The sequence below is a fragment of the Pseudoliparis swirei genome, chromosome 1 (assembly GCF_029220125.1).
Source record: "Pseudoliparis swirei isolate HS2019 ecotype Mariana Trench chromosome 1, NWPU_hadal_v1, whole genome shotgun sequence".
In the NCBI taxonomy this organism is placed as follows: Eukaryota; Metazoa; Chordata; class Actinopteri; order Perciformes; family Liparidae; genus Pseudoliparis; species Pseudoliparis swirei.
Window position 1 is genome coordinate 21,889,414 of NC_079388.1, and position 21,810 is coordinate 21,911,223.

The window sequence follows — 21,810 nt, forward strand, 5'->3', positions numbered from 1 at the left end:
TGAATCTCTTTGATCAGTTAGCAAAAGAGCTAACAAGCTCATTAGCTATGAGCTAACTAGTTTACACTTTAGTTTCATTTTATTTCAACCAGAATTTCAGATTCGATGTATCGATCACGTAGTCGTTAGCGCTCACGTAGTCGTTAGCGATCACGTAGTCGTTAGCGACCACTTAGCCGTTAGCCAGCTGTTAGAAACTACGTAGATGTTGAAATCAATTAGCCGTTAGCCACCATGTAGCTGTTAGCAATCATGTAGCCGTTAGCAACCATGTAGCTGTTAGCGAACAAGTAGCCGTTAGCACGCTTGTGGAAATGAGCGTTTTATAAAAGTGAACCACATTGTTCATGAACGTGTTGTTGTTGTTGTTTTGAGCACAACGAAGCACAGAACTGTTGTGGTGTTAGCATGCTACGCGTTAGCACTGAAGTGAACCAGGAAGTGTGTTCCTGGTTCACTGTGAATATGTTCGACTCAACGCAATCGGAGGGACGATTTTTACACTTGACGTGCAGACAAAAAGGGGCGGAGCCTGTGGGCGATGCTGGAGTCTGAGAACCTTCCGTCGCCTTCTTTCTCGTTCCTCCGTCAGCTCGGAAATAACTTTAAACCTGAAACTGTTTGTCATTTGTTTGAACTTCAGTACGAAATGTTGAGCAGGAGGCTCCTCCCCCTTTTAGGGAGGGGCTTCTTTGGCTCCCGACGCTAACGATGCTAACGACAAGACAAACACAAGGACGTTAACGACAGTCTCTAACCAGGAGGCGGAGCTTATGGATTTACATAAAACTACTCTAATAACATTATTATTATTATTAATAGTTACAGGTTAAGAACATCGGAGATTAAATTAATAAATGTTAATTAAATATTTCATGAGATAAACATGAGATGTTCCAGATGAACAAGTTGTCTGACCTCCTCTTCTTTTTCCTCGTTCTCTCATTTCTTCTCCTCCTCCTGTTCTTTCTCCTCTTTGTTGAGATTCAGCACACGTTGTTTATTTGTTTGTTGTCCTAAACTGTGAAACATTAAATAAACCTGAAACTAAATGAATCAGAATCCATTGATTGAGCTTTTTTTTTTTTTAATTGTTCATCTTAACTTGAGTAAACAACAACAACAGGAAGTACCGGCGACGCCCAGAGAACAGAGGCATGATGGGTAAATGAGGTCGAGACGTTACTGTGCCTTTAAATCCTGAACCTCAGGAGTCACGACGGGAAGGAAAACGTAATAACTTAATAAATACAATTATTGTTAAAGTGGAGACAATATAACATATATTACATTCATAGTGTGTGTAACACACATATATTATATTGATATATAAATATATATAATGTATTTACATTCCTTCTCTTCTTCCTCATCCTCTCCTCAGTGATCTGGGGTCTTCAGGTTTGGGGAGTGAACCCTTTGTGCTGCTCTGACTCCTGCAGTACCTCCCGTCCTCCACTTGAGGGCGCCGCTGAGTGTTATAACCGTTTATACATCAGTTATAACACTCATATATAATCTATAAAAATATCTTATATATCTACGGTAAGACATGAGGCTCAAACAGAGTTCTGCTATTTATTATTATTAAAACGCGTTTCACAACCTGCAAATAAACATGAAACCACCAATCAGCAGGCTCCGCCTCCTGGAGCCGGCGAAGCATGGGAGAGAGTGTGTGTGTGTGTGTGTTAGTCGATGATGAAGATGAGGAAGAGTCTATAAGACGACACAGTCCGAGTCCTTCTCTCTTCTTCTGGCTCCGCCCCCCTGCTGTGACCCCTGAACTCTGACCTGCACACAGTGACATCATCACTGTGACATCATCACTGTGACATCATCACAGTGACATCATCACACAGTGACATCATCTCAGTGACATCATCACACAGTGACATCATCACAGTGACATCATCACTGTGACATCATCACAGTGACATCATCACAGTGACATCATCACACAGTGACATCATCTCAGTGACATCATCACACAGTGACATCATCACAGTGACATCATCACACAGTGACATCACAGTGACATCATCTCACAGTGACATCATCTCAGTGACATCATCACAGTGACATCATTTCACAGTGACATCATTTCACAGTGACATCATCACACAGTGACATCACAGTGACATCATCTCACAGTGACATCATCACAGTGACATCATCACTCATCATACTGCCTGTGTGTACTAGTACTCGCGAGTACTTCTCCCCGTGAAGTTGTACCTGCTGTGATCCCTGTTGTTGTTGTTGTTGTTGTGGCTGTTGCTCCTGTTGTTGTTGTTGTTGGTATTCCTCCTGTTGGAGCTGTTGGGCCAGCTCCAGGTCACTGAGGGGCCCCGGGGCCCCGCCCTGCTGCTGCTGCAGGGACACCGCCACCAGGTAGTCCTAAGACCACCACAGAGGGTCAGCCACACGGTCCTCTCACCTGGTCTACCCGTCTCACCTGGTCTACCCGTCTCACCTGGTCTACCCGTCTCACGTGGTCTACCCGTCTCACCTGGTCTACCCGTCTCACGTGGTCTACCCGTCTCACGTGGTCTACCCGTCTCACCTGGTCTACCCGTCTCACCTGGTCTACCCGTCTCACGTGGTCTACCCGTCTCACCTGGTCTACCCGTCTCACCTGGTCTACCCGTCTCACGTGGTCTACCCGTCTCACCTGGTCTACCCGTCTCACCTGGTCTACCCGTCTCACCTGGTCTACCCGTCTCACCTGGTCTACCCGTCTCACCTGGTCTACCCGTCTCACCTGGTCTACCCGTCTCACCTGGTCTACCCGTCTCACCTGGTCTACCCGTCTCACCTGGTCTACCCGTCTCACCTGGTCTACTCGTCTCACGTGGTCTACCCGTCTCACCTGGTCTACCCGTCTCACCTGGTCACCTGGTCTACCCGTCTCACCTGGTCTACCCGTCTCACCTGGTCTACCCGTCTCACCTGGTCTACCCGTCTCACCTGGTCTACCCGTCTCACCTGGTCTACCCGTCTCACCTGGTCTACCTGCCTCACCTGGTCTACCCGCCTCACCTGGTCTACCCGTCTCACCTGGTCTACCCGTCTCACGTGGTCTACCCGTCTCACCTGGTCTACCCGTCTCACCTGGTCTACCCGTCTCACCTGGTCTACTCGTCTCACGTGGTCTACCCGTCTCACCTGGTCTACCCGTCTCACCTGGTCTACCCGTCTCACGTGGTCTACCCGTCTCACCTGGTCTACCCGTCTCACCTGGTCTACCCGTCTCACCTGGTCTACCCGTCTCACCTGGTCTACCCATCTCACGTGGTCTACCCGTCTCACCTGGTCTACCCGTCTCACGTGGTCTACCCGTCTCACCTGGTCTACCCGTCTCACGTGGTCTACCCGTCTCACGTGGTCTACCCGTCTCACCTGGTCTACCCGTCTCACGTGGTCTACCCGTCTCACCTGGTCTACCCGTCTCACGTGGTCTACCCGTCTCACCTGGTCTACCCGTCTCACCTGGTCTACCCGTCTCACGTGGTCTACCCGTCTCACGTGGTCTACCCGTCTCACGTGGTCTACCCGTCTCACGTGGTCTACCCGTCTCACCTGGTCTACCCGTCTCACGTGGTCTACCCGTCTCACCTGGTCTACCCGTCTCACGTGGTCTACCCGTCTCACCTGGTCTACCCGTCTCACGTGGTCTACCCGTCTCACGTGGTCTACCCGTCTCACCTGGTCTACCCGTCTCACGTGGTCTACCCGTCTCACCTGGTCTACCCGTCTCACCTGGTCTATCTGCCTCTGCTGGTCCTGGACGCTGGGGGTGTGGCTGTGGGGGGGCGGGGCTCTCTGGAGCCTGAAGGCGGAGTCACAGAAGTTCCCGTCTCCCTCCACGTTGTGGAGCGACTCCCAGACCAGAGCCTCCTCCTGCAGGAAGCCCTGGTCCGTCACCAGCAGGTACAGGTGGCCCTGAGGGGGGGGGGTTAGCCACAGGCAGGGGTGTGTGTGCGTGCGTGCGTGCGTGCGTGCGTGCGGCTCCACCTGGTGTTTGATCATGGTACTGAAGTGGTTGTTCCTGAAGAACACGGAGAGTTCTCCTTCTGCCGCCGTGGAGCTGAGTTCACACAGACCGTGGTACGACAGCTGGGTGGCCGTGGCCTCCAGGAACTGCTCCGCCACCAGGCCTGCACACAGGGGCGTTAGAGGCCTCTATACAACCAGAGGAGCCCCCTGGTGGGCAGGAGGGGGAATGCAGCTTCAACACATGAAGCATAGACTTCTATACAACCAGAGTGTTACCTTCACTGACTCTGCTGCTGTCGGCTGAGTGTTTGTAGTCGATGATTTTCTCCACCAGCTGGTTGTAGCTCAGCTTCCCAACAGACGCCTCCGTCTCTGGACTCTGAACAAGGGGAAGGTGGTCACACACACACACACACACACACACACACACACACACACCTGTGGGTCCACCAGCCAGCCGTGCAGCAGTGGGATGTTCAGCAGGTCGAACACGATGCATTCAGGCGTATACTCAAAGTCCGTCACGCCGGTGAAACGAACGTTGACGTCCAGACCGGTGGAGAGTTTGGGGAGCACGGCCATGGCATCACTCATGTTCTACACACACACACACACACACACACACACACACACACACACACACACACACACACACACACACACACACACACACACACACACACACACACACACACACACACACACACACACACACACACACGTTTCAGATTTCCTTCCTGCACTTTACTCAGTCATCTGGTTTCTTGTGAGTCTAAATGTGTGTGTGTGTGTGTCTGTGTGTATCTGTTTGTATATGTGTATATGTGTGTGTGTGTGTCTTTGTGTATATATATGTGTGTGTATGTGTGTGTCTTTGTGTATATATGTGTGTGTGTGTGTCTTTGTGTATATATGTATGTGTATATGTGTGTGTCTTTGTGTATATGTGTGTGTGTGTCTTTGTATATATGTGTGTGTGTGTCTTTGTGTATATATGTGACTTTGTGTATATATGTGTGTGTGTCTGTGTGTGTGTATGTGTATATGTGTGTGTGTCTTTGTGTATATATGTGTGTGTATGTGTATATGTGTGTGTGTGTCTTTGTGTATATATGTGTGTGTGTGTGTGTGTGTATATGTGTGTGTGTGTGTCTTTGTGTATATATGTATGTGTATGTGTGTGTGTGTGTGTCTTTGTGTATATATGTGTGTGTCTTTGTGTATATGTGTGTGTCTTTGTGTATATGTGTGTGTGTATATATGTGTGTGTCTTTGTGTATATGTGTGTGTGTGTGTGTCTTTGTGTATATATGTGTGTCTTTGTGTATATATGTGTGTGTGTGTGTATATGTGTGTGTCTGTGTGTATATGTGTGTATCTGTTTGTATATGTGTATATGTGTGTGTGTGTGTGTGTCTTTGTGTATATATATGTGTGTGTATGTGTATATGTGTGTGTCTTTGTGTATATATGTGTATGTGTATATGTGTGTGTGTGTGTGTCTTTGTGTATATGTATATGTGTGTGTGTGTCTTTGTGTATATGTGTGTGTGTGTGTGTGTATATGTGTCTTTGTGTATATGTGTGTGTGTGTCTGTGTGTATATGTGTGTGTGTATGTGTATATGTGTGTGTGTGTGTGTGTGTGTATGTATATGTGTCTTTGTGTAGTGTATATATGTGTGTGTGTGTCTTTGTGTATATGTGTGTGTGTATGTGTATATGTGTGTGTGTGTGTGTGTGTGTGTGTGTATTTATGTGTGTGTCTTTGTATATATGTGTGTGTGTATATGTGTGTGTCTTTGTGTATATATGTGTGTGTCTTTGTGTATATGTGTGTGTCTTTGTGTATATGTGTGTGTGTGTGTCTTTGTGTATATGTGTGTGTGTGTGTGTGTGTATATGTGTGTGTGTGTGTATATGTGTGTGTGTGTGTATGTGTATATGTGTGTGTGTGTGTCTTTGTGTATATATGTGTGTGTGTGTCTTTGTGTATATGTGTGTGTGTCTTTGTGTATATGTGTGTGTCTTTGTGTATATATGTGTGTGTGTCTTTGTGTATATATGTGTGTGTGTGTGTATATGTGTGTGTGTGTCTTTGTGTATATATGTGTGTGTCTTTGTGTATATGTGTGTGTGTGTACCTGTTGGAAGTTGAGCTCCATCCCGTCAGTCTTCTCTCTGGGTGTAACAGACAACACACACTCTCCTGTAACACACACACACACACACAGGTTGATGTTCTGTTGTCAGCATTATGCTGGCCTCTGATTGGCCGGCGGCTCGGACTCACCCAGGTGAGCCATCAGGTCCTCCGTGGTGACGACCTCCGTCTGGGCCGGGAGCTTCGCCTGAAACACAAAGTACAAATACCACGAGTATTCAGGGAGTACTTCCTGCTGCCGTGGTAGTGTTCATATCCTCCAGTAATGCGCGCCTGTCCCTTTAAGAGGAGCCTACCTTCCAGCGCAGGAACAGCGTGTTCATTATGGCCAGCAGGGGGCAGGGCCCGTTCTCGCTCTGCGTGACGATCGGCGTCTTCTTCTCCTTCCAGGTGATCCACTTCACCAGGTAGTAGGCCGGCGTGGACGGCCCCGCCCCCAAGGAGGCGGAGCCCCCAGGAGTGGGAGGGGCCACAGAGCCCCCTGTGGACGGGAGGACAACTACAGTCATATACACACGGGAAGTATCGACATCTTTACTGCAGTAAATATACATATATATATATATACACACACACAAATATATATACATATCCACACACACATTTATATACATAATATATATACACACACACAAATATATATACATATATAATATATACACACACACATTTATATACATAATATATATACACACACAAATATATATACATATATATATATATAGAAGAATAGATAAAGTTCTTTATTTTCTGTAATGCAATTAAAAAATTATTAAATATTAAAAGAATAAAAGGCTTGCAATATCAGTTGATTTGTAATGAATCCAGAATGCATGACATTTTTGTTGTTTTAATTGCATTACAGAAAATAAAGAACTTTTTCACAATATTCTAATTTTCTGAGACAGTCCTGTATATATATACACACACACACAAATTTATATACATATATATTAGGGCTGTGAAACGAGTAACATTTTTAATCAGGTTAATCACAGGTTTTTGTGGATTAATCATGATTAATCACATATTACCGATATTCTCGGTATATTTTGTGAGAACATAGAGATTTATGACAAAAGATGGATATATACATTTATACATTCTTCTATACAATGGTGCTGCAACTCAGCAGTTATTTAGCAGTTTTCTTCCATATGGAACATTAATACATCTTCATCCTAAACAGAATGTTTAACCCTCCTGTTACCTTTCGGGTCAATTTGACCCCATTCAATGTTTAATGTCGGTGTTCTTTGGGGTCAATTTGACCCCAGGCTGTTTTTCACTGTGTCAAACATATAAGAAATATCAACTTTTTTATTTATTTAAAGGGCTATTTAGGTAGTCAACAAACAAACATAAAGTACCTCACACTTAAACTTGGGAAGCAATATTAATTCTAATAATTTTCTGGAGGTTTTAATTGCTGGGGTCAAATATGTTAGTAAATGTAAAGGTAACAGGAGGTTAAACAGAACATGTTTCTCTTGTTTGTCAACCATTAACTCCACCATGATACAATCTAAAGGCCTCTAGTCTTCCTCTAGCAGCTGCTGAGGCAAACTGACTGTGTGGGTTTTCTTCATGAACTGGGCCGTGATGAAAGGGACGGCGGGGACACCGCTGCAAAGCTGAAACCTCACCGGCACGGACAGGTGGACAGATTGACAAGTGACTTTTGTTTGCTCGGTCCTGGCGCGCGCTATGCTAACGGAGCTCTGTGGCGCAGTGGAGAGATCGATAAGTGTTAACGCAACGCCAAGAGACAGAAATGACATGCTGCTGTGGAGATACGATCAACAACAGACGTTTGGTTTAATAAAAGAACAAAGACGTGTTTCAGAGAACATGTCAGGGGCGGCCAATCTCTTTAATGTCATGCGATCTACCGACACTACGCCGCGATCGACTGGCAGGTCGCGATCGACGTGTTGAGACCCTGATCTACAGGAAGTAAAAGTCGTCACAAGGTTTCCGGAGGTGAACCTGCGGAAGGATCATTACCGATGAACAGACCGTCTGCATGAGAGCGGACAGAGTTCAGATTGAAGTGGTGGATTGGAAGCTCATTTTGCACATGCGTTAAATGCGTTAAAAAAACTAACTAATTAATCCTGTAATTTAATCATAACGCGTTATTTTTCACAGCACTAATATATATATAATATATACACACACACAAATATATATACATATATAATATATATACACACAAATATATATACACACACACATTTATATACATAATATATATACACACACACAAATATATATACATATATATATACACACACATTTATATATATATTAGGGCTGTGAAACTATTACAATTTGAGAGACGACCAACAACAGACGGACTGGAAGCTCATTCTGCGCATGCGTTAAATGCATTTAAAAAAAACAACTAATTAATCCTGTAATTTAATTAACGCGTTATTTTTCACAGCACTAATATATATATATATATACATATGTATATATATATACATATATATACACACACACATATACACACATACATATGTGTGTGTGTATATATGTATATACACACACACATATATACATATATATTAGTGCTGTGAAAAATAACGCGTTAACTCAGTTAATTAAATTACAGGATTAACTGTGTTCTGTTATTGGACTTCTGTGCTAGCCACTGCTTGTCTATTACGAACACCATGTTCGAACATAAGGTGGTTCATAAGTGTACTTGGTACCAGAACACCTTAGGCCGGAGATCGATGATCGACTTTATAATCGTATCATCTGATCTGCGGCCGTATGTCTTGGACACTCGGGTGAAGAGAGGAGCAGAGCTGTCAACTGATCACCACCTGGTGGTGAGTTGGATCAGATGGCAGGGGAGTCGGCCAGAGACCTGGCAAGCCCAAACGTAGTGCAGGTGAACTGGGAACGTCTGGTGGAGGACCCTGTCCGGGAGGTCTTCAACTCCCACCTCCGGATGAACTTCTCAAACATCCCGAGGGAGGTTGGGGACATGGAATCAAGGTGGACCATGTTCAAAGCCTCTATGCTGGACGTGGCCGATCGGAGCTGTGGTCGGACGGTCCTCAGTGCCTGTCATGGCGGCAATCCAAGAACCCGTGGTGGACACCGGGGTCAGGGAAGCCTGGCTGAAGAAGGAGGCCTACCGGCTGCCTGGCATGGAGGAGTTCGGGAGGCCATGGAGAAGGACTTTCAGTCGGCCTCAAAGTGTTCTGGCAAACCGTCCGACGGCTCAGGAAGGAAAGCAGGGTTCACCCCAGGCTGTCCTCAGCGTGGGGAGCTGCTGACCCGGATGGGGACATCACGGACGGTGGAAAGAACACTTTGAGGAACTCCCAACCGCCAACATGTCCCTCTAGAGGGGCAGTGCCTGTAGACTTGGGGGTCGACCAATATCCTGGCAGAGGCCGCTAAGGTTGTTAAAAGCTCCTTGGTGGCAAGGCCGAGGTGGATGAGATCCGCCCTGAGATGTTGAAGGCGCTGACATTGTTGGGCTGTCTTGGCTGACACGCCTTCAATGTCGCATGGGGTCAGGAACAGTGCCCTTGGACTGGCAGACCGGGTGGTGGTTCATTTTCAAAAAGGGGACCGGAGAGTGCTCAACTATCGTGGAATCACACTTCTCAGCCTCCCTGGGAAAGTTTATGCCAGGGTACTGAAAGGAGGCTCGACCGCTGGTCGAACCTCGGATTCAAGACCAGCAGTGCGGATTCCATCCGGTCGTGGAACTGTGGACCAGCTCTTCACCCTCAAGGGTCCTCGAGGGGTCCTGGGAGTTTGCCCAACCAGTCTTCATGTGTTTTGTGGACTTGAGAAGGCTTTCACCGGGTCCCTCGGAATTGTTGTGGGGGTGCTGCGGGGTTATGGGGTTCCGGACCCGTTGCTACGGGCTATCCGGGCTGTACGCCTGCAGTAGGAGCTGTGTCCGCATCCTCGGCAGTAAGTCAGACACGCCTCGTGGGTGTTGGTCTCCGCCAGGGCTGCCCTTTATCACCGGGTCCTGTTTGTGATTTTCATGGACAGGATATCTAGGCGCAGCCTGGGGTGGAGCAGGTCAGGTTTGGGGTCTTGGGATCGCTTTCTCTTCTGTTTGCAGATGATGTGGTCCTGTTAGCATCCTCAGACCGTGACCTCCGCACTCACTGGGGCGTTTGCTGCCGAGTGAAGCGGCAGGGATGAGAGTCAGCACCGCCAAATCTGAGGCCGTGGTGCTCTGCGGAAACCGTGGATTGCTCCTCCAGGTGGGGACAGAGCGCCCCAAGCGAAGGAGTTCAAGTATCTCGGGTCTTGTTCACGAGTGAGGTAAGATGGAGCGGAGATCGACAGGCGGATCGGTGCGGCTGCAGCAGTAAAACAGGCGCTGTACCGGTCTGTCTTGGTGAAGAGAGAGCTGAGCCGAAAGGCGAAGCGCTCAATTTACTGGTCGGTCTACGTTCCAATCCTCACCTATGGTCACGAACTTTGGGTAGTGACCGAAAGAACGAGGTCGCGAATACAAGCGGCCGAAATGAGTTTCCTCCGTAGGGTGGCCGGGCTCAGCCTTAGAGATCGGGTAAGGAGCTCGGACATCAGGAGGGAGCTTGAGTCGAGCCGCTACTCCTTCGCGTCCAAAGGAGTCAGCTGAGGTGGTTCGGGCATCTGATTCGGACGCCTCCTGGACGCCTCCCGTTAGAGGTTTTCCAGGCACGTCCTACTGGGAGGAGACCCGGGGAAGACCCAGAACACGCTGGAGAGATTATATCTCCCGGCTGGCCTGGGAACGCCTCGGGATCCCCCAGAATGAGCTGGAAAGTGTCGCGGGCGAGAGGGAAGTCTGGGTCAACCTGCTGGGTCTGCTGCCCCCGCGGATGAGAATGGATGGATGGATGGACTAGTTTTGTTTTTTTACCGCATTTAACGCATGCGCAGAATGAGCTTCCAGTCCGTCTGTTGTTGGTCGTCTCTCCAGCAGCATGTCATTCTGTCTTTTTTAACCTTCTCACACATGTAAATCTTTAAAAAGTCTCACCAGCAGCTTCCGGCGGGACCTGGTCCTTCAGACCCGGGACCTGGTCCTTCAGACCCGGGTCCTGGTCCTTCAGACCCGGGTCCTCAGTGGACGGGGAGCAGCCGCGCCCCCCCAGGCCGTCCTCCACGTCCAGGGCCTTTCCTGCTGCCTCCGCCCCGGCAGAGAGCTCCGGACTGGGCATGGAAAAGGACGCGGAGTCGGTGGAGCTCTCCTCCTGGTCCTGGTCCTGGTCCTGGTCTAGACCTGAAGACACAAACCAGATCAGAGACCAGGGAGGAGCTCTCCTCCAGGTCCTGGTTATCAGAGGACAGGAAGTCCTGGACCTGGTCTCGGTCCTGGTCTCGGTCCTGGACCTGGTCTCGGTCCTGGTCTCGGTCCTGTCTCGGTCCTAGTCCTGGTCTAACCCTCACCTGGCTCTGCTCCTGCGGTCTCGACTTGTCCCAGTAGAGCCGACAGAGATTCTTCTTCTGTGGTGACGGCGGTTATCGTCCAGTTTTCAGACGACAGTGAGGAAGAATCCGGCGGCGTGGGCGTGGCCTCCTCCTCCTTCTCCTCCTCCTCCTCCTCCTCCTTCTCTTCCTTCCCCTCCTCCTTTTGGAGTGTGGCGGGAAGAGGACCGGCGGCGTTGCTCGGGACCTGCAGGGTGGTGAGGAGCAGTTCTTTGGCCACGCCCCCTGCGGACTCCGCCATGACGGGGACCCAACAACCTATCAGAGTTTAAACATGGCGACAGTCTGAGGAATGAACTCCTCCTCCTCCTGCTGACAGGAAGTGGAGGAGCCCTCCTGCCAAGAAGAAACATGAATAACAACTGATCATAGACCATAAAAACATGACCCACAATGCACCTGGGCTGTGTCTCTAGCCAGGGCCGAAAAATACATCAACAAGTACATTATGTAGCTCTGAGATGTAAAGTCCACGTACTTTAAGAGTACATGTACCCGAGAACCCGTTACTGTCAAAGCACAGGTGTGAAGGCGCGTCACTAAGGAAGAGGAGCTAGCTAACCTGTCGCTAGCGCTCCATGCTAACACAGCTAAGTGATGTGGTGCTCTACAAAAGAGACAACAACAACAACACACGTGACCCCACACAAACAAACAGTCGGTAAAACAAGCTGCTGCTTACCGGCACCGGGTCTGCGCGCGCGTGTGCGTGTGTACGTATCTGGAGAGACGAGATGCTAGCTGTTTACATCTGCCAGGCTCACCGGAAGTCACGCCCACCGGAAGACACATCCACACGCGACGTCACGTCCGGTCGATTTGCCCCAAAGACATAATTCATATGTGTAATTGAGGAGAAGTCGCTCCGCGTCGCTATGGTTACGTTTACCGTGACTCCTCTTTAGGTCGCGCGGATGAACTCTGCGTGCGCGTGACCCCCGAGCAGCGCGTGTTCAATGAAGAGCTGGAACGCCGGCCGAGCAGGACCGGACGTGACGTCAGCAAAGAGGATGACGTTACATGTAATATAACGATGACAAGCTGCCCGACTCTAAAAGGTGTTTGAAGGACATTGTTCTATCTTAAAGAACAACCTTCATCTCCAGGCTGCTCACAACACGTCGCCCTGTTTATCAAGAGTAACTATGGTAACCCTGAGGAGATGGAGGGCAGTAGAGAGCGGCGCTTTGTGGAAGCTTTGACTGACTAGAGACACACACACTGACACACACTGACACACACACACTGACACACACTGACACACACACTGACACACACACACTGACACACACACTGACACACACACACTGACACACACTGACACACACACTGACACACACACACACACACACACACTGACACACACACTGACACACACACACTGACACACACACACACACTGACACACACACACTGACACACACACTGACACACACACTGACACACACACACTGACACACACACACTGACACACACACACTGACACACACACACTGACACACACACTGACACATTAAGAAACCACGGGCCTGGACGTGTCCTCAGCAGGTTGGGACTTGCACCCCGATGTTCTCGCCGCTGCTTGTAGTCATGGTAACAGGGCCGGGCCCTCGCCACACCTCTGGAGTCCTGTTGGCTCAGCACACACACACACACACACACACACACAGGTAAAGGTGTTAGAGTCCGCTCATAAACACACTGTGAAGTTCTTCAGTGATCTCTGCCGTCTGTCCTGAACCCGTCTGTCTGTCTCTCTCTCTGTCTCTCTCTCTCTCTTTGTCTCTCTCTCTCTCTCTCTGCCTGTCTCTCTCTCTCTCTTTGTCTCTCTCTCTCCCTCTGTCTCTGTCTCTCTCTCTCTCCGTCTGTCTCTCTCTCTCTGTATCTCTCTCTCTCCCTCTCTCTCTCTGTCTCTCTCTCTCCCTCTCTGTCTGTCTCTCTCTCTCTCTCTGTATCTCTCTCTCTCCCTCTCTCTCTCTCTCTCTGTCTGTATCTCTCTCTCTCTCCCTCTCTCTGTCTCTCTCTCCCTCTCTCTCTCTGTCTGTCTCTCTCTCTCTGTATCTCTCTCTCTCTCCCTCTCTCTCTGTCCCTCTCTCTCTCTCTCTCTCTGTCTGTCTCTCTCTCTCTCTGTCTCTCTCTCTCTCTCCCTCTCTCTCTGTCTCTCTCCCTCTCTCTGTCTCTCTCTCTCTCCCTGTGAACCAGCTTCCTGTCGACTCCCTGAGAGAGCAGATCTGCCGTGAGTGTTTCTATTTATTTATTTGGGTCGTCTCTGTTGACACAGTGAAGTGTAAATAGATGTTTGTTGTTGTTCGTCTGGAACATGTTGTTGTTGTTGTTGTTGACACAGTGTGAATAGATGCGTGGTGTTGACGGCCCTCTCCCTGAACTTGAGTCTTTTCTCTCACGTCTCCTCCGGCTCTTCTAAACAGACCTCAGACCCTTAAGCTCCGCCTACTTAGATTTTCTGCCATTTTTAATCGTGTGAAAAACACAAAACTGCGTCCGACACGCTGTGTGGCTCCTCATCGTTGTGACATCATCGGGGTGACATCATCGGGGTGACATCATCGGGGTGACATCATCGACGTGACATCATCGGGGTGACATCATCGGAGTGACATCATCAGGGTGACATCATCGGAGTGACATCATCGGGGTGACATCATCGGAGTGACATCATCGGGGTGACATCATCGGGGTGACATCATCGGAGTGACATCATCGGAGTGACATCATCGGGGTGACATCATCGACGTGACATCATCGGAGTGACATCATCGACGTGACATCATCGGGGTGACATCATCGGAGTGACATCATCGGGGTGACATCATCGGGGTGACATCATCGGAGTGACATCATCGGAGTGACATCATCAGAGTGACATCATCGGGGTGACATCATCGACGTGACATCATCGGAGGGACATCATCGGAGTGACATCATCGGGGTGACATCATCGGAGTGACATCATCGGGGTGACATCATCGGAGTGACATCATCGGGGTGACATCATCGGGGTGACATCATCGACGTGACATCATCGGAGTGACATCATCGGGGTGACATCATCGGAGTGACATCATCGGGGTGACATCATCGGAGTGACATCATCGGGGTGACATCATCGGGGTGACATCATCGGAGTGACATCATCGGGGTGACATCATCGACGTGACATCATCGGAGTGACATCATCGGGGTGACATCATCGGGGTGACATCATCTGACCCGGCCCAAAGCTCTCTGATGTCTCGTTGGGTTGAGGACATGGACCAATGAGCTTCTGAGGGGCGTGTCTTGTTTTCAACGTGGCGATGGCCTCACTGACGGTCTGAAGCTGAACGTTGAGGCGACGTCATGACGACCAGCTGGTGATTTAAACTTTAATACATGATTATTATTATGATTCAGGAAAGAATCCTGAAGCGGTGGAAGAAAGTTCAATAAGTTCAGAGGAAAACAAGCAGAGAGACTTTAGAGGAAACACTAAAGGACAAACAGACAGGAACACGTTCATCAAACAACTACAACGTTCACTTTGTGTTTGTGGACAGAAACAACATGGAGTCAGGAGAGGAAGAGCAGGAGGAAGGAGGAGAGGAAGGAGGAGAGGAAGAGCAGGAGGAAGGAGGAGAGGAAGACTCCTCCTCTGGGTTTGTTCTAATTCGTACAAAAGGAAATAAAGTTGAAACAAGTTTCGACTTTAATAAAATAAACTGAGAGAACTGAACACTCCTCCTCTTCCTCCTCCTCTCTCCCTCCTCTTCCTCCTCCTCCCCTCCCTCCTCTTCCTCCTCTCCTCCTCCTCCTCCTCTCTCCCTCCTCTTCCTCCTCCTCTCTCCCTCCTCTTCCTCCTCCTCCTCCTCCCCTCCCTCCTCTTCCTCCTCCTCCTCCTCCTCCCTCCTCCTCTTCCTCCTCTCCTCTCCTCCTCTCCCCCTCCTCTTCCTCCCCTCCCTCCTCAACTCCTCTCCTCCTCCTCCTCCTCTCCCCCTCCTCTTCCTCCTCCTCTCCCCCTCCTCTTCCTCCTTCCCCCCTTCCTCCTCAACTCCTCTCCTCCTCCTCTTCCTCCTCCTCCCCTCCCTCCTCAACTCCTCTCCTCCTCCTCCTCTCCCCCTCCTCTTCCTCTTCCTCCTCCTCCTCCTCAGTGTCCAGGCCGTGGGGGAGGAAGAGGTTCCAGAGCAGAAATCCTCCGCAGAGCGACGAGGTTCAAAGATAAACAATCATTTTATGACTTCATATTTTTAACTTCCTGTTTCTGTCTGAATGTGTGACCTCACTTCCTGTCTGCAGCTCCGCCCACCAGTCTGTCTTTGTCACGACCAACGAAGAAGAAGAAGATCCTGGTGGCTCCGGCTCTCAGTCTGTCTTTAGGGGGTAAAATAATACAAAATAATAACAGTAATGACGATAATGATGATCATTTAAAATAATAATAATAATAATGTTATAATAATAATATAATAATATATATAATTATAATTATAATAATATATTATTATTATATATATTAATACTAATGATAATAATACGTAATAATAATAATAAGTATATATTATAATATAAATAATAATATATAATAATATGATAATAATAATGTAAAAATAATAATGATAATAATAATAATATATAATAATAATATAATAATAATAATATAATAACAGTAATAGTAATATAATAATAATATAATAATATAAAATATACTAATAATATAATAATAATAATATATAATAATAATAGTAATATAATAATAATAATATAATATTATAATAATAATAAAATAATAATAATAGTAATATTATAATAATATCATGATAATAATATAATAATAATAATAATAATATTATAATAATATAATAATAATAATATTATTATAATATCATTATATAATTATATTATAATAATAATATATAATAATAATAATAGTAATATAATATATTATAATTATAATAATATAATAATAATAGTAATAGTAATATAATTATTATAATAATATAATTATAATAATATAATATAATAATAATAATTGATAATACTATAATAATAATATAATAATAATATTATAATAATAATATCGATGTTGCAGGCCGCAGTGAGTCCAGCGTTTCAGGCGACTTCCCCTCGTGCTTCCTCTCGCCGTCCCCTGAAGACGACGATGACCTGGCGCCGGCCTTCGACCTGGACGACATGGACACGCCCTCTGACAGCGAGTCGCTGCCCTTCCCCATGTATGACCTGGAAGGTGAGAGGTCAAAGGTCAAACCCCGCCTGTTGACGTAGACCTCTCTAACACCGGGTCGCTTCCCAGATGACCTGCGGCGTCTCGGCGTGGCGACCCAGCACCGCGGGGGGTCCGGATCCAGACCCCGGTCCGGGTCTGACTGCCAGACCGGTTCTGGACCGGAGGGGGGCCGCGAGACCCCGGGGTCTCTGGAGCAGGAGGACGTGGTGGACGGGACCGGCACCAGGTGGCGCCGCTTCTCCACCGGAGACCCGCCGCAGGAGAGCCGGGTCGACATGAGCGTCCTGGAGCCGTTCCTCAGGGTCCTGTCCCACGCAGGTAGACGCCCCACCTGTGTGACCCCCCCTCCCACCTGTGACCCCCCCCCCACCTGTGTGACCCCCCTCTCACCGTTAACACTTCCTCTGTCACCTCTCAGGTTACTATGGAGACGGGACAAATGACATCATCGTGTTTTCTTCGTGCTTCCTGCCGCAGAACCACCTGGAGAACTACGGCTACGTCATGGACCACCTGTTCAGGTACGAGGACAATATCATCATTATATAGGACTATGAAATATTATTATAAGATCATTTTATCATAATATATAATAATGATAATAATAAAATGTTAAAACATATAATATAATAATCATATATAATAATGGTAATACACTAATATTAATATAATAATAATATCAATAATAATTTATTATTATTATTTTATCAATATAATTATAATATATTTTTATAATAAATAATAATGATAATAATACAATGTTAAAACATATAATATAATAATCATATATAATAATGGTAATACACTAATATTAATATAATAATAATATTTATAATAATATCTTATTATCATTTTATCAATATAATTATAATATATTATTATAATATATAATTCTAGAATGTAAAAGAATATAATATAATAATCATATGTATTATTAATAATAATAATGATGATAATAATAACAACAATAGCATGACTCTTGCAGGTGAGTGACTGACGGCTGTGTGCAGGTACGTGGTGGGGACTCTGGACCTGATGGTGCAGGAGGACTACGTGGTGGTCTACCTGTGTGCCGGAGGCCAGGAACCGCCACACCCACGACTGCTGCCCTCAGCTGGGCTGGCTGTGTGTCTCTGTCCACTGTGTGTGTGTGACTGTGTGTGGGGCGCTACACCCATGACTGTGTGTGTGACGGTGTGACTGTGTGTGTGTGTGTGTGTGTGTGTGTGTGTGTGACTGTGTGTGTGTGACTGTGTGTGTGTGACTGTGTGACTGTGACTGTGTGACTGTGTGTGTGTGTGTGTGTGACTGTGTGTGTGTGACTGTGTGTGTGTGTGTGTGTGTGTGTGTGTGTGACTGTGTGTGTGTGTGACTGTGTGTGTGTGTGTGACTGTGTGTGTGACTGTGTGTGTGTGTGTGACTGTGTGTGTGTGTGTGTGTGTGTGTGTGTGTGTGTGTGTGTGTGTGTGACTGTGTGTGACTGTGTGTGTGTGTGTGTGTGTGTGTGTGACTGTGTGTGTGTGACTGTGTGTGTGTGTGTGTGTGTGTGTGTGTGTGTGTGTGTGTGTGTGTGTGTGTGTGTGTGTGTGTGTGTGTGTGTGTGTGTGTGTGTATGTGTGTGTGTGTGTGTGTGTGTGTCTGTGTGTCTGTGTGTGTGTGTGTGTGTGTGTGTGCAGGTTGAGGAAGAACCTAAAGGGTTTCTACGTGGTTCATCCCACCTGGTACATCAAGGCCCTCGTCACCATCATCAAACCCTTCATCAGGTCTGCCTCCTCCTCCTCCTCCTCCTCCTCCTCTTCCTCTTTTCCTCCACCTCCTTAGGGGCGGAGCTTCATTTCAGTGTATTTCGTAAAATGACAGATGATCCTCATAAACTCTGACAGCCACCAGGGGGCGACACAGCGGCCATCTTGATAGACCAACCTAACATTCATGTCTCCTCCTCCTCCTCCCCTCCCTCCTCCTCCTCCTCCCTTCTCTCACCTCCTCCTCCTCCTCCCCTTCTCTCACCTCCTCCTCCTCCTCCCCCCTTCTCTCACCTCCTCCTCCTCCTCCTCCTCCTCCTCCTCCTCCTCCTCCTCCCTTCTCTCACCTCCTCCTCCTCCTCCTTCCCCCTTCTCTCACCTCCTCCTCCTCCTCCTACCCCCCTTCTCTCACCTCCTCCTCCTCCTCCCCTCCTCCCCTCCTCCTCCTCCTCCCCCCTTCTCTCACCTCCTCCTCCTCCTCCCCCTCCTCCTCCTCCTCCCTTCTCTCACCTCCTCCTCCTCCCCCCTTCTCTCACCTCCTCCTCCTCCCTCTCTCACCTCCTCCCCCCCTTCTCTCACCTCCTCATCCTCCCTCTCTCCTCCTCCCTCCTCACCTCCTCCTCCTCCTCCTCTCCTCACCCTCCTCCTCACCTCTCTCCTCCTCCTCCTCTCTCACCTCCTCCTCCTCCCCTTCTCTCACCTCCTCCTCCCTTCTCTCACCTCCTCCCCTTCTCACCTCCTCCTCCTCCTCCTCTCACCTCCTTCTCTCCTCTCCTCCTCCTCCCTTCTCTCACCTCCTCCTCCTCCTCCCTTCTCTCACCTCCTCCTCCTCCTCCTCCTCCTCCCCCCCTTCTCTCACCTCCTCCTCCCTTCTCTCACCTCCTCCTCCTCCCTTCTCTCACCTCCTTCACCTCCTCCTCCCCCTTCTCTCACCTCCTCCTCCTCCCTTCTCTCACCTCCTCCTCCTCCTCCTCCTCCTCCTCCTCCTCCTCAGCTCTAAGTTCAGCAGGAAGCTCCAGTTCGTGTCCAGCCTCTGTGATCTCTCTCACCTGGTCCCTACTGAGCATGTGCAGATCCCAGACTGCGTCGCCCGGTGAGTTTCACTCGACTTCCTGTTTGACTCGACTTCCTGTTTCCTGAAGTGCTGTTCGTGATGATCTTGAATCAGGACGTCGTTGTAACGTTTCATGTCTTTATTAAATCCATGAGCCGTTGAGGAAGAGTGTCGAGCTCAAATGAAGACGATGATGTCACTCCTTCTGCAGGTACGACCAGAACCTGAGCAGCTGAAGCCACGCCTCCTCCTCTGCTCCTCCTCCTCTGCTCCTTATGTTACTATAAGATCAATAAAATGTGGACACACTTGATGTTTGTTGATTTTTGAGGGTCTGTGTTATGGATCCGTGGTGTTAGCGCCCCCACTGGTCGGTGAGTGAACTGCACTCGTCCTGTCGCGTCATATTTAGAAAACATTTCTACCTGAAATGTTCCGGTATTTTTCTGATATGACAGCTGAAAGTTGACGGAGCAACAAACCCCAGAGCCTACGCTACCGCTAGGCTAACTCTAGCTTAGCTTAAACTAAAGTTAGCTGCCGGGTGTTGCTATAGCTAGTTTCGCACCGTTGCTTCAGTTTCTGTTTGCTGCCATCTGTCTTCAAATGAGTCGCCATGACGCCTTGAATTAGCCGTCGCCATCAACGTTAGCGAGTAGGTAGGCTAAAGTTAGCCAGCTAGCTGTACTTTAGCAGGTAAGTAGGCTAAAGTTAGCCACAAAACAGCGATTAAACATCTCTCTTGTTCTGCCTGTCTTGTGATATACATGCCTAAAAGGTGCCTAATATTTCTAGACTGAAATAATATCGGCATTATAATTATTATAACTATGAGGATTTTTTAGTTGCCTGTTTTGTGAGCCCCTCAGGACGTGGTGCCTCTCCACAGCGCCAGTGCGCTGAGCGGCGCGCTGGGAGGAGTTTATAGCACAAACAACAATGAACTAGTGGAGGCGGCGAGGTGCTCCGTGTTGCCAGGTTGGAGACGGTGAAGTATCGATCAAAGGCTCAACATGGTTGTATTTGGAGGATAATTATCGTGTATCTGGCAACCCTGAGATCTGTCGACCAATGACTGCTCTCTATACCGTCAGCTCACGCAAGAAGGTGGAACGTAAGGGAGATACCATTTCCAAAACTTGTAAGGGGTAAATACTAGTTTATGAAAACCCAGAGAAACACAAATATCCGACGAAGCAAAATCCCGATGTTTTTGGAATCCCTGCCGGACGCATTTTTTAGGTCTCAAAAGCAGGACGTGTCCGGGGAAAGAGGGCGTGTCCGGGGAAACAGGACGTGTCCGGGGAAAGAGGGCGTGTCCGGGGAAACAGGGCGTGTCCGGAGAAAGAGGGCGTGTCCGGGGAAACAGGACGTGTCCGGGGAAAGAGGGCGTGTCCGGGGAAAGAGGGCGTGTCCGGGGAAACAGGGCGTGTCCGGGGAAAGAGGGCGTGTCCGGGGAAACAGGACGTGTCTGGGGAAAGAGGGCGTGTCCGGGGAAACAGGGCGTGTCTGGGGAAAGAGGGCGTGTCCGGGGAAACAGGACGTGTCCGGGGAAAGAGGGCGTGTCCGTGGAAAGAGGGCGTGTCCGGGGAAACAGGACATGTCAGGGGAAAGAGGGCGTGTCCGGGGAAAGAGGGCGTGTCCGGGGAAACAGGGCGTGTCCGGGGAAAGAGGGCGTGTCCGGGGAAAGAGGGCGTGTCCGGGGAAACAGGGCGTGTCCGGGGAAAGAGGGCGTGTCCGGGGAAACAGGACGTGTCCGGGGAAAGAGGACGTGTCCGGGGAAAGAGGGCGTGTCCGGGGAAACAGGACATGTCCGGGGAAAGAGGGCGTGTCCGGGGAAAGAGGGCGTGTCCGGGGAAACAGCTCGCAGATGTTGCGCTTGGTGGGGATGTGAAACACCAGCTGGGGGAAATCACGAGCCAGCCTCTTCCTCAACAGATCCCGTCTGCAACAGAACAACACAGTGACAAGAGTCACAGGAGATCATGAGAAGCAGAGAGCGGTGCAGGTGGTACAAGACATGCTAGAACCATCTGCCACACAGCACATGGAACACCAAAGATGCCCAAGAAAGGCACACAACATCACGCACGCACACACACAACATCACGCACACACACACAACATCACGCACACACAAC

General features: G+C 48.5%; 2 protein-coding genes across 3 annotated transcripts; one reads left to right on the plus strand and one right to left on the minus strand.

The window, feature by feature from the left end:
- Positions 1–1,564: 1,564 nt before the first annotated feature.
- mindy1 (MINDY lysine 48 deubiquitinase 1) lies at positions 1,565–12,508 on the minus strand. 2 transcript variants are annotated; one of them, XM_056406162.1, is made up of 12 exons: positions 12,311–12,508; positions 11,590–11,886; positions 11,180–11,422; positions 6,459–6,661; positions 6,292–6,349; positions 6,143–6,207; positions 4,438–4,596; positions 4,276–4,378; positions 4,018–4,160; positions 3,763–3,945; positions 2,239–2,400; positions 1,565–1,794 (listed from the first exon to the last, which is right to left on the minus strand). In XM_056406162.1, exons 2-12 carry the CDS (start codon positions 11,867–11,869, stop codon positions 1,720–1,722), a joined length of 1,674 nt encoding a protein of 557 aa, XP_056262137.1. In that variant the 5' UTR covers positions 11,870–11,886; positions 12,311–12,508; the 3' UTR covers positions 1,565–1,719. The 2 variants fall into 2 exon arrangements, with proteins under 2 accessions (XP_056262137.1, XP_056262222.1); XM_056406247.1 differs by having other exon boundaries at positions 6,459–6,643; positions 12,311–12,503.
- A 1,232-nt stretch (positions 12,509–13,740) lies between these two features.
- LOC130191776 (bcl-2/adenovirus E1B 19 kDa-interacting protein 2-like protein) lies at positions 13,741–19,980 on the plus strand. Its single transcript, XM_056411470.1, has 11 exons — positions 13,741–13,864; positions 15,186–15,284; positions 15,777–15,835; positions 15,922–16,005; positions 16,715–16,870; positions 16,937–17,188; positions 17,289–17,391; positions 17,881–18,030; positions 18,547–18,633; positions 19,610–19,708; positions 19,881–19,980. Exons 2-11 carry the CDS (start codon positions 15,193–15,195, stop codon positions 19,903–19,905), a joined length of 1,107 nt encoding a protein of 368 aa, XP_056267445.1. The 5' UTR covers positions 13,741–13,864; positions 15,186–15,192; the 3' UTR covers positions 19,906–19,980.
- Positions 19,981–21,810: the final 1,830 nt, after the last annotated feature.

Bases quoted from the DNA above. Each gene is read 5' to 3' on its own strand.
- mindy1 (XM_056406162.1), bottom strand. From the start codon at position 11,869: ATGGCGGAGTCCGCAGGGGGCGTGGCCAAAGAACTGCTCCTCACCACC. The intron at 2,401-3,762 runs GTGAGACGGGTA...TGGTGGTCTTAG, and splicing joins AGCAGAGGCAGATAGACCAG to GACTACCTGGTGGCGGTGTC. The intron at 1,795-2,238 runs GTACAACTTCAC...CACTGTGTGCAG, and splicing joins AACAACAGGGATCACAGCAG to GTCAGAGTTCAGGGGTCACA.
- LOC130191776 (XM_056411470.1), top strand. From the start codon at position 15,193: ATGGAGTCAGGAGAGGAAGAGCAGGAGGAAGGAGGAGAGGAAGGAGGA. The intron at 16,006-16,714 runs GTAAAATAATAC...TCGATGTTGCAG, and splicing joins TCTCAGTCTGTCTTTAGGGG to GCCGCAGTGAGTCCAGCGTT. The intron at 17,189-17,288 runs GTAGACGCCCCA...GTCACCTCTCAG, and splicing joins CAGGGTCCTGTCCCACGCAG to GTTACTATGGAGACGGGACA.